Consider the following 12,317-nt stretch of genomic DNA (forward strand, 5'->3'; position numbering starts at 1 on the left):
CTGGGTGGGCCAGATGGGGGACAGCGGTGGGAGGCTGGGTCTCCTGAGAACAAGGATTGATGGCTCTTAAGCAAACGGGCACGGGCCGCGGGGCCGATTGCGGCTCCCGCTGCCCCTTCCGGCGAGCGCCTCCCTCGGGCGCCCCTCGCCCCTCCATCCTGCTTCTTCCTGCTTTTCTGCGAGTTGCTTGGACGTTGCCAACAGGAAAGAAAAATCTATCTGCGCTATGGACACCTCCATTTTCTTTGATTTTTCTCCTGACGCTTTATCTATCGGAGTCTGAGCTGCTCCAGAGGGTAGACAAATATGCCATCCATTTTCAGAAATAATTGTGGTCTGTTTCCCGGGGAATCAATAAAGCTCAGGACCCGGCAGGATGCTCAGCGGCGCGGGCCTCGGAGCAGCGGCCGTGAACGCCAAGCGCCCTCACCTGGGCCCTCACCTGCTGCCCCCAAATCTCCCTGCACTTCCTGCAGAACTGGGGGGCCATGGAGCGTGGCCCCTGGGACATCCCCTCTCAGGGAGCCCTCCCAGGCCAAGAGGGAGCTCCCGAAACCACAGCCAGACTCCTCCCAGGCCTGGCCCCTGGGACCTGGCCCAGTGGGCACCATGGCTCCGTCCTCAGCTCCCTCCCACCCCTCCCTGTCCTCCTATCTGTCCCTCCAGTGCAGGGGCCCGGCTCGCACTGCAGGACGTCCGTGCCCACGGGCCCTGCGCCTGGAATGATCTCCTCCCGGTGGCCACTGTGACCTCAAAGAGACCGGCCCCGACTCCCCGTCCGAAACACCCCTCAGGCCCCGGCTTCCTTTTCTTCCTGGACTCTCCGCTCCCCGAGAGGACCCCGTGCAGTGCAGTTGTTTGTAGAACGTGAGGCTGGCGACGGCTTTCGTCTGTCCAGTGACTGATTTCTCGGTCCCCAGGGGCCCCTGAGAACCTGCCGCACAGCGGGTGCCCAGCGCCTGGCGGTCCCCGAGTGACCCTCCTCCTGCAGCCCGTGCCTGGCTCTGGGGCCGCCCACCAAGAGGACGGGCTGCGGGGACCCCGGTCAGATGGGAGAGGTGGGCTGAGCCCCTGCACCGTCGGGAACCATGCGTGGCAGCTGGCTGCAGTGCGGACCCGGTTGCGGACAGCAGACCTGCCCAGGAGCGCGCGAGGGCCTGACCCCGCCTGCGGGTCTCTGCTCCCTCAGGGTGTGGCGCCTACGTCCCTTCTCAGTGACGGCTCCCCGCTCAGCCCCCTGGCCTCCCCACATCGTCCGAGCAGCGCCTTCCTCCTCAGGGGGAGCTGGGTCCCCGAGGCTGTGTGGTGGGTGGGGGCCCCCGTCCTGCCAGGACATGGGGACAGGCCCCCAGGGCCCTGCCACGGCTGTCTCAGGAGGGCAGACTGGCCACGTACCCCTGGGCCGGGCCCACCAGTGGCTGTGCCTCCCTCCGTGGCCCCGGCCCCCAGGGGCTGTGGGGCAGGAGAGAAACGGTCAGGGCCTCCCCGCCAGGAGCCTGCCGACCCCGTGGGCCCAACCCCCTCCGCTGGCCGCGGGTAAGAGATGCTCCCAGAACATTCCGGAGAAAAGGAGCCAGGCCGCCGGAGGCCTCGGGACCTGGACGGAAGCAGGTGGATGCTGCTTTTGACGATTTAACATCAAAAACGCTTGAGAAACACGGTTTTCCCAAACTTCTGTGTTTCCCGCTTCACAAACTTCTTCTGAAACGTATGACTCATAGTCCTGGAGACATGAGGGGAGCGAGGAGACCGGGCTGTGAGCAGAGGCCTTCTGGGAAGCGCCCAGAAGAAGGAAGAAAGTGGAAGACGCCCTGGAAACGCCCCCCGCACCCTCCCCGCCCCCCCCAGCAGCATGTGCCGAGTGTAAAAGGCAGGATTGTATCCAGATAAAGATCAATTTCCTTTTTATCAGAGAACAAAGACGGTGGGGAACGCTCGCACGCGTGCGCAGGAGCAGAGCAGGCAGTGGTCCGTGTGCGCATCGGCTCACCCGTGACGGCGGGTGAGAGCCCAGGCGACACGAGGCACCCAATCGAAACGAAGCGATGTGTCCCCCGTGCCGTCTTCTGAATTCCTCCCATCAGCACCCGCAGGAGCACGGGAGACATTCACGGTGTCGCCGACGTGTTGTCCTTGGGTGGGACGGGAGGCGGCCCGGTGAGAACCTGGGTGGGAAGACATGTGGGCGGAGGGGGCCCCTCCCGCGTCCTCCCTCCCCTACTCAGCGACTGCCCGTCCCCCCACACCTCTTCCTTAGGCAGGGGAGCGGGGCTGCACCGCAGCTCGGCTGTGTCCCCGACACCCGCACAGCTCCCTGCGTGGAGGGAGCTCCCAGGGACCCTCGGGTCCGGGAGGCCCCCCGCTGGCTCCACCGCACACCCTGGGGAGCTCGAGCTCCTGTCCTGTTCGACACGCCCCCCTGGGCTGATGAGAATCGGATCGGGCAGCCGGGCGGCCTCTGCCGTTTCCTATTCCAGAAGGAGAGAGCGTGTGTCGGGCTTAGTGGGGCCCTGCCACCTGCGCGATTATGAAAAAAAGGAAAAAAAAATGCCCACTTGCCCCAAAGGAGAGGATTCTTTTTTCCCCTTTTGTCCCGAGTTAACATTTCCTGGCGTCCGTAGATCCCCAGGATGAACGGAGAGCCAGTCCTCTCCCCCACAGCCCCCCCCCCCCCCGTCTTCTCTCCCTGCCCTAAGGACATCCCAAACTTTTGTGGGAAAATAATTGGGTGGATTTAAGTTTCCTCAGAAGCGGCAGGGTCACGTGGGGGGGAACTTTCCCAGCAAACACCAAGCGGGGAAGCAGCCATCAGCGGGACTCACCACGGGTCCGAGGCGGGAGCCGGCGCGTGTACCGCGGGCGCGGCTAATGAACGCGGCGGCGGCGATATTTCATCAGACAAATTAATGCTCACGTGTAATGGGGAAGTCGCCTAATGAATCTCGGCTCCAGCGACAGCAATTAGAGACACAGATTGTCCCCTTCTGGACAAGCCACTGTTTAGCGCGCGGCAGCTGTGTGCGAAGTCTCCAGGTTTACAGCGCAGAGATGCTGCGGGGGAATTAGCGCACGATTTATATTTATGGACTGGAGCTGCCCCGGAAGGCGCCGCCGCATTTGTCTCTCCCGGTGTTAACCGAGTAAAGACGGGGAGGAAGGCTGAGTAAATAGCGAGGAGACTCCGCTGCCGCCGCCAACGCGGAAACCGACCGTCTGCACCTCAACGTCAAACCCAAAGCCCTTCACGAACAAGAAACAGCAAGGACACATCAGAGGCGCGAGGTCCTTCTTAAAGGCCCGAGAAAGGGGAGTTTTCGGAGACCCATAGGGACCCACCTGTGATTTTAGGAACTTGCTCCTCTGGCTTATCCAGTGCAACATGGAGGCTCAGAACGATGAAAGCTATGGCCGTGAGAAAATAGGTTCAGTGGCCCGGCCGGCGTGGCTCCGCGGCTGAACGTCCACCTAGGAACCAGGAGGTCACAGTTCGATTCCGGTCAAGGGAACATGCCCGGGGCTGTCTGTGGGCTCCATCCCCAGTGTGGGGCTTGCAGGAGGTAGCCGATCCATGATTCTCTCTCCTTGTTGATGTTTCTATCTCTCCCCCTCTCCCTTCCTCTCTGAAATCAATAAAAACATATTTAAAAAAAAAAAGGAAATAGGTGGGATGAACGAAAGGAATCAGGTGGCCATAGACAGGGAGTCCCCCAGAATGTACGCAGACTTCAACAGCTGTTAGCTCCGTCTTGGGAATGAAATGTATTTGGATGAACACTGCCTTTACAATGATTCTAAGTGCGCGGCTACATTTGGGGGGGGGGGGACGCCCCATATTTCTGTAGTTTCTTCTGCAGTTACCTGAGGACGTACCGATGCTCCCCCAAAGCGGAGTGTGCAGCTCGTCGCCACGGCGGCGGGAGCTGGTTTCACTGTAAGATGGTTCCACTGATTTCTTTTCCGTTTTATGGAAGTTGTGGGGTGACCCTGGCTAGCGAAAGTACGCAGGTTTCAGGTGCACGATCCCACATCGCTCACCCGCACCGTTACCGGGTGGGAGCCTAGTTTCTCTCCAGGGTCATTGGCACGTTTACAACATCAGTCACGAGACACACAGGGTTATCAGCGTAAACATCCGCCTGCTCCGTTTGGTCAAACACCTAGTGAACTTAACTCTGGTGCCGGTCACATATACAAATTTTTTGATATTTGCAACCATAGTAAAACAAAGACTTCTATTTTTGATATTTGTTTTATATATTTAAATGCCATTTAACAAAGAAAAATCAACCGAAACAATGAGTTCGCGAGTCACCTCTGACACGCGTGTCATAGGGTCGCCATCACTGGCCTAGAGCGTTGGCGGTCGCCGTGTCCACGGCTGGCTGGACTTGAGTGGCGGCCGCCCTGTGGGAGAGGCGTGGGGTCTGCCCGTGTTCCCTGCAGCCAAGGTGAGCCTGGCTGGGAAGGCCCCTGAGTGGACGGCTCCCACACCAGGCAGATGCAGAGACAGCGTCCCAGACATCATGGTCTCAGGCGCCCCGAGAAGCTCAGGGCAGCCCGAGTGGTCCCCCCAGTGGGTTTGGACTCACTTAAGGCCTAAGTGGCCAGTCACTCAGCTGGATGGTGCTGCTGGCCGGGTCTGGGCGGCCGGTGCCACGAGGCTGCACAGGGGGCGCCTTTCCAAGTCTCGGGCAGAGCCTGCTGGGCGGGGGAGGGGCTGGGCGGCCACCGGCTCGCTCCTGGGCAGACGCCCGAGGCGTTGGCACCAGCCCCGCGTCGGGCTGAAGCAAGTGGCCAGGTGGGTGGCGCGGACTGGGCAGCAGCTCTCAGCACAGGTGGGCTCGCATTTGTCCGTTGGCCAAATGGAAGAGGTGTGTGCGCGCACGTGTGTGTCTCTGTGTTACACGATGTGTGTTATATGATGTGTGTGTTGTATGATGTGTTATGTGATGTATGTGTTATATGATGTGTGTGTGTTGTGTGATGTGATGTGTGTGTTATGTGATGTGTGTGATGTATGTTTTGTGTGTGTGCATATGCGTGTGTGTGATGTACAGAGTGTGTGTGGTGTAGGATGTGTGTGCATGAGCGTATGACATGTCTCCTCTGAAGGCCGTGAGGATAAAGGCCTCATCTCTGGTTCTTCATTCAACTCCCCGGCTGACTTGGGAGACCAGATGTGCTCATTCACCCGTCACTCCATGTGTGTGAATGACTCTGCACCTCTTAGGTGAACCTGGGCCCCCCACGGGACTGAGGCGGGACGTGGAGGCGGCGCCAACACGTCAGAGGGTGCGTCGTCCTCTCGGTCCTCGGCAGGGTCCAGCCAGAGCCCCAGGACCTTCCCCCATGGACACCCTCCCAGACCCACAGGCATCTCGAGCTGCCCGGGAGCCCTGCAGCCACTGAGCAGGAGGCACATGGCAGCGCGCGGACCAGGCCGGCACTGGGTCTGGGGGTGACGGGGAGTCCCCGGCCCGGAACCGGGCTGCCGGTCCTCTTGGCTGCCAAGTCCTCCCCTCAGCAGCTGTGTCACCCCAGTGCCCACGCCCAGAGGACGGGAGTTGGCATCGGCCCAGCCCGGCAGGCACCAGTGGCCTCGTGTACTAAGTCCCTCGGAGATCGTGTGGGTGTGATGGCGTCGCTGCGGGAGCAGCTCACGGGATGGTCACGCCACTGTCCCCGTGGAGCGCTCATCCATCCCCAAGTCCGGGGGAGACCTGGGCGCGCTCAGGAGCCCTGGGCTGCATTTACACCCGCGTGTGCGTCGCCTCCTGTCCCCCTCGGGCCCACAGTGCTCCTGACCCAGGTCCCACGTGCCCAGGCCTCTTCCGTGGAGGCAAGAACAATAGAAGTTGGGTGTTGAATGGAAATAAATATTTAATTCGTGAAAATGGCCTTATATGTTTTAAAACGCCCCTTAACGCGATTTTTATTCTCTCGAAAGCGCTTATTACAGGTAAATTACGCATTTTACTGCCGCCGCGTTAGGTTCGCCATTAGAACAAATTTAAGGCCCTGCGAAGACCAGTAGATAATGTTAATTTCAAATACAGAAGCTAAATATATTTTGCCCCTTTTTATTACTCGTTTTCTTTTAAGGTTTATTGACTGCTTTTTATCTTAACTATACGTCTTTACGTGCCGCCGCCGTAATGCACTGTAGCGGCATTAATATTTTAGGGAATCGGTATTTATGGATCTTTATTTGGAAACAATGCCGTGGGTCTGCCGCTGCCCGCGCCCTGGAAGGGTGCCCTCCCGATAATGATGAATGGCCCGCGCTGTGTGCCATTTGCTAATTATATCCATGATTTACTGCGGAGCGAGACTTAAATCATTCATTTCAGTCTTGCGTAACAGGGCCATAAAATTTTTAGGTTTAAAAATGGTTTCCATGTGTATAATTTAAACAAATTTCAGGGCCCTTGTATACACAAAATGCTGCACCCGGCCATTTGTTACGTACGCCGTCTTCCTAAACTTCTACTTTTAATGATCGCTGTGGTTGGAATTATTATGCTTAATTTTCATAATCATAGCTTTTAAATCTATAGCCGTTCGCACACGTTAGATGAAGAAAGAGATAGCTAATTGTGTGTGGATAGTATGTCATTCCTGAGTAGTCCCAAATGGTACGAAGTCGTTAAAAAGGCTGAAAAGCACGAATTATTCTTCTATTAACGAGCAGTTGTTCTCCGACTAATTATTAGTTGGCGCTGCTTTGTGTCCAAGAACAAACGTTGCTCCTTCTAGCCGCGCGGCAGCAAAGTGAGATAAACTCCTCTCCTCTCTCTCTCTCTCTCTCTCTCTCTGTCTCTCCCGTGCCCACACCCTGCAGGTGAGAAGCCCTACAAGTGTCCGCACTGCGACTACGCCGGCACCCAGTCCGCGTCCTTGAAGTACCACTTGGAGCGACATCACCGGGAGCGACAGAACGGGGCGGGGCCCCTGTCCGGCCAGCCCGCCAGCCAAGACCCCCGGGACGAGCCGTCTGGCAAAGCTGCGCTGTTCCTCAGGCCCGACATCCTGAGGGGTGCCTTCAAGGGCCTCCCCGGGATGGACTTCCGAGGGGGGCCCGCCGCCCAGCAGTGGCCGGCCGGAGCGCTGTCGTCGGGGGACCATCCCGGCCAGGCCGGCGGCCTGTCTTCCTCGGAGCCTCCGTCAGACGCTCTGAAAGGCGCCGACCTTCCCTCCAAAAGCGCCCACTTCTCCGAAGTCGGAAGAGCCTACCAGAGCCTGGCGGGCAACGGCGTGAGCTTCCAGGGGTCCCTGCAGGCGTTCATGGACAGCTTCGTCCTCAGCTCCCTGAGGAGGGAGAAGGGCGCGAAGGACAAGGCCCCGCTGGACCCTCCCTCCGCTAAAGTCCACGGGGTGGACGGCGAGGACAGAGGCGGCGGGAAGGCGCCCCCCAGGAAGTCGGAGAAGTCGCAGTACGAGCCCCTGGATCTGTCTGTGCGGCCCGACGCCCCCCGCCCTGCCCGGCTCCCAGGTGACGGTGCGGGACAGCGTGGCCTGGCACGGCTGCTTGTTCTGCGCATTCACCACGTCCTCCGTGGAGCTCATGGCCCTGCACCTGCAGGCCAACCACCTGGGCAGAGCGAAGCGCAGGGACCCTGCCGTGGGGGTGGCCGTGCCCGGCAAAGAGCAGGCGCGGGAGGCCGGCAAGGCGGCCCTGCTGCCCTCTGTACCGTCCAGCAAGGAGGGGCCCCTGGCCGCCCTGATGGGGCCTCTGGACTCTGCCTCTGAGAAGACGGCCCCAGGACCGGCCGCGGAGACGCTGGGGGAGCCGAAGAGCGGCCCCTGGCCCGGCCACGTGGACCCCGCGTTCTGCCACTTCCCGTCTGACTTCTACAAGCAGTTCGGCGTCTACCCTGGTGCGGTGAGCGCGGGGGCCGCCAGCTCCTGCCCCAACAAGGGGCCCGATGGCCAGGCCCCCTCGGAGGACGACGCCCCAATCGTGATCCCCGACACCGCAGACAAGAGCACGCCCGACGGCCTGTCCGACGTCGCCTCCGATGACGACATGGACTCCGCCAAGGGGGACGACGAGGACGAGGAGATGGACACGGAGCCCGAGGTGGCGAGGAAGCCGCCCGCGGCCCTCAGCAAGGACAGCGGCGGTGACGGCGGGGACAGCCTGCTGCCCACGGGCGCCCCTCAGCCCGTCCAGGGACTGGCGTCACCCCTGCCCCAGCCGTCGGAGAAGCCGTGGCACAGCCCAGGCCTCCTCCCAGCCCAGGACCCCGCAGCAGGCCTGGCCCGGCCGGAGCGCGGGCCCCCGGGCCTGGAGAAGCCGATGAACATGCTGTCGGTCCTCAGGGCCTACAGCTCCGAGGGCCTGGCCGCCTTCAATGGACTTGCCGGGGGCGCGGCCGGCGCGGGATGCGTCAAGAGGCCGGACGTGTGCGGTAAGTTCTAGAGCCTCCTCCCGGGTTCCTTCCCCAGCACGTCGGGCGGAGCGTGCGCTCTGTCAGCACGGACAGGGGAGACTTGACTAACTCACGGGCTTTGAACCGAACCTCAGAGGGGCCCCCGGTGGTGGCGGTGCCGCATGGACAGTCATGAGCGTCTGCCAGTGCAGGTGGCCCAGCCCACAGGCCGGGGCTCCTGTTCGCCGGCGGGGCCCTGGGCAGGGGGTGGGCCTCCCGGGGGAAGGACCCCTGTCTGTGATCCCTGGAGGGGAAGGGGCCGTAAAGGGAAGAGACGTGGTAGCTTGCAAACTCTGCCGCACTGTTAACTGACGCTGACGGCGCCTAAGACGGTGCCCCCCGCTGTGCTCAGCCAAACCCGCGCTCCTCACGTCCACGCGAGGCTCTGAGACCGTCACACGGACCCCGCGGCGGGGACCCGGTGACCCTGTCTCCAAAGGGGGCGGGCGCCGGGCGTTTGCGACTCACCCTTAGCGGCAGCATCCGTGCCCGGGCCCTCTGTCCCGCTGCTGCCTTCTGTCTGTCTGTCTCTTCGCCTGTCCGTCTGCTGTCCCAGCGAGAAGTGCGCAGCCCCAGTCGCTGTGTTGTGACCCCGCGTGTCTCGGGCCCTCGCCTGTCTGCTCCGCTTAGCACACCGGCGCCTCTTTACCTCCTGGGAGAACACGGCTCCCCCGGGGGTTCCGGAGCTGAGAACGAGGCCCCGCGCGGGCTCTGGGGGACGGAGGCGGGCGGGAGGGCTGCATGGACGGTCATGAGTGTCTCCGCCTGCAGGTGGCCCAGCCTTCTCGTGGGGCTCACATGGTCTTGCTGGGAGGCCTCTCAGAACAGACGCTCAGCCCCAAACACCCTCCCCAGAGACGAATGGCGGGGGTGCCTTCCATCCTTAGTCTGCGAACAGGTTTCTGTGACTCACTTCACTTGTTGTAAAAGGGAAGGAGGGAGGGAGGGAGGAAGGCAGGAGGGAAGGAAGGAGGAAGGAAAGAAGGGAAGGAAGGAGGGAGGAAAGAAGGGGAGAAGAAGAAAGGGAGGGAGGGAGGAGGGAGGGACAGAGGAAGGAAGGAAGGGAGGGATGAAGGGAAGTAGGAAGGAGGGAGGGAGAAGGGAGGGAGGAGGGAGGAGGGAGGAAAAGAGGAGGGAAGGAGAGAGGAGGGAGGAGGGAGGGAGGAAGGAGGGATGAAGGGAGGGAGGGACAGAGGAAGGAAGGAAGGAAGTAAGGGAGGGAGGAAGGAGGGGGGGAGGAAGGAGGGAGGGACAGAGGAAGGAAGGAAGGGAGGGATGAAGGAAAGTAGGAAGGAGGGGAGGGAGAAGGGAGGGAGGAGGGAGGAAAAGAGGAGGGAAGGAGAGAGGAGGGAGGAGGGAGGGAGGGAGGAAGGAGGGATGAAGGGAGGGAGGGGACAGAGGAAGGAAGGAAGGGAGGGATGAAGGAAAGTAGGAAGGAGGGAGAAGGGAGGGAGGAGGGAGGAGGGAGGAAAAGAGGAGGGAAGGAGAGAGGAGGGAGGGGAAGGAGGGAGAAGGGAGGGAGGAGGGAGGAGGGAGGGAGGGAGGGACAGAGGAAGGAAGGAAGGGAAGGAGGGAGGGAGGAGGGCGGGCGTATTTTGAAGCCTCTGAATCTGACCTTCCTTGCACACACACGGGACTCAGGCAGCTGGACTTGGTTCTTACTTGAAATTGATATATATTCCCTCTCCTTCCTGATTCACGAGCAAATGGACCAGGCAGTCAGAGATATTTTTTGAATTCTCAAAAACCACTAATGGCTTCCTGACAGCCCCCCAAAATATTGACAGGCCCTTATGCTGAGTGGCTCGCAGGCCCCACCCCGGCCCCGGTTCTGTTTTTAGCCACACACACCCCCTCCCTTGGAAGCTGTTAAAACCATATTTAAAAGGCGCAGAAAAGGGTTGTGTGCCAGTCCAATCCCCCCGTTTCTTCTGGGGGAGCACGGCATGGATGGACGCGGGAGTCTTCCTTTCGCTGGTGTTCTGTGTGTGTGTGAGGGGGGGCTTCCTTTTTGGCTGTTGTTTGGGGGTGTTGTTTAAAGTCTATTTTCAGTGCTTTCAGATCCCTGAGTAGGACCCTGGTTCCTGCCAGGAATCCAGGCATCAGAAAAGATCAAAACCAGCGCTTTCACGAGCTCTTTATTATTGAAATGAGCTCATATTACCCATTAATTTCCCCTCCTCCTGTCCCTGCTGGAGGAAGCTGGGCCTGGGAGCAGAGGGTGGGGAGGCCTGGTGCCTGCTCTGTCTCCGGAGCCCTTTCCCTCCAGGCTGAGTTCCAGGGCACTGCTCCCCGCCCCGCCCCCAAACAGCAGCTCCCAACGCCCCTGCGGTTCCTGGGAGCCCCTGCGGTTCCTGGAATGTGACAACCTTTGCCTGGTCACCCCTTTGGCCCTTGGGCAGCAGCACCTGGGGGAACCAAGGCCAGCGGGTGAATGGGTTTCTGTGACTGACTCCACCTGTGGAATAAGGAGGGAGGGGTTGGGGGAGGGAGGGAGGAAGGAGGAGGGAGGGTGGAGGAGGAAGAAGGAAAGAAAGAGGAGGGTGGAAGGAAGGAGGAAGGAGGAGGGAGGGAGGGAGGAAGGAGTAAGAGGGAGGAAGGAGGGAGGGAGGAGGAAGGAAGAAGGAGGAGGAAGGAAGGAGAAAGGAGGGAGGAGGAAGGGAGGGAGGAGGGAGGAAGGAGGAAGGAGGGAAGAAAGGAGGAAGGAGAAAGGAGGAAGGAGGAAGAGAGGGAGGGGGGAGGAAGTACCTTTGACTCTGACTCTGGTGCTCCTTGTACACCTGGGGCTTCCCCAGGTGAGGCCCGGCCCCCACTGCTCCGCCTGCACTCGGGGGAGAAGCGGGGAGCGAACCTCCCTGGTTTGGGGAGCCCAGTGCCCAGGTTCATTTGGCCTCTTCCTTCCGAGCCCCCTCCTCCCTCCCTGTGGTCCCCCCTCCCGGCCCCCCACCCCCCTTCTTCCTCCTTTGCAAGGACTGGGGATGCCTGGGCCTGAGGGCGCTCGCCCTGAGGGTGACAGAGCTGATGTGTGAACCCGCTGTATTTGCCAAACAGTCTGCTCCCCGTTTCAGAACAAACAAATGGACGGTGTCTGAGTCGGCAGCCGGGTGACATGTAGCCTTGTTTATGTTCCGTCCCTTTCGCCTCGGAGTTTTGGCTCCAAAAGCTACTGTCTGAGTCAACAGGGCCTCGGAGGGGGTCTGGACGCCTTCCTCTGTCGTCCTGTCCAAGTTCCCCTCGATCCCATGGGCGCTACTGCCCGGGACCCAGCCAGGGAGCAGCAGAGCTCATTGGTTCAGCCCACATGCACGCACATGTGTGATCACAAGTGCACACACATGCATGCATGTGAACACACGCATAAGTGCACACACGTGTACGCATAGATTTACACATGGACACACATACATGCACAACATATTGACATGCACACACACTGGCACACACTCACACGCGTTCACACACACTCACACCTGCTCACTCACTCACATGCACACTCACACACTCACACACTCACACACTTCCCTCCCTGGCAGGACCTGGGGTTCGCGGGGAGGACGAGAATGCTGAGTGTAGTCAGGACAGACACCCTCTCCCGGGGACGTGCAGACCCCGTGGGCGCAGCCACCCCGTGGGCCAGGGGCGTGTGGCCCCATCGCTGTCCCCATCGCCTGCACTCGCCACACCAGCCACTGGGTCAGGTCCTCCCTGCCATGTCCTGCTGCTGTGCACAACGCTCGCTTCCACAGGCCTTCACCTCCCGCCGCGCTGCCCTGCACCTGCCGCCTGGCCGCCGCCTGCTCTAACCTCATGCTGTTCTCGCTGCAGGAGAGGGGGCGGGGGGGGGGGGGGGGGTTGTCTTCCAAACACTGTGGGCCTCGCCCCCCG

General features: G+C 60.7%; 1 protein-coding gene across 1 annotated transcript in view; it reads left to right on the forward strand.

Annotated features, from left to right (window-relative positions):
- ZNF536 (zinc finger protein 536) overlaps positions 1 to 12,317 on the forward strand; it is a 286,091-nt gene that overhangs the window by 188,363 nt on the left and 85,411 nt on the right. The window contains 2 exon segments of the mRNA XM_070398529.1: positions 6,842 to 7,470; positions 7,472 to 8,411. Coding sequence (XP_070254630.1) covers positions 6,842 to 7,470; positions 7,472 to 8,411 — 1,569 coding nt within the window.

Source organism: Myotis yumanensis, unplaced genomic scaffold (genome assembly GCF_028538775.1).
Source record: "Myotis yumanensis isolate MYYU_CA2020_CCGP unplaced genomic scaffold, mMyoYum1.0.hap1 SCAF_18, whole genome shotgun sequence".
In the NCBI taxonomy this organism is placed as follows: Eukaryota; Metazoa; Chordata; class Mammalia; order Chiroptera; family Vespertilionidae; genus Myotis; species Myotis yumanensis.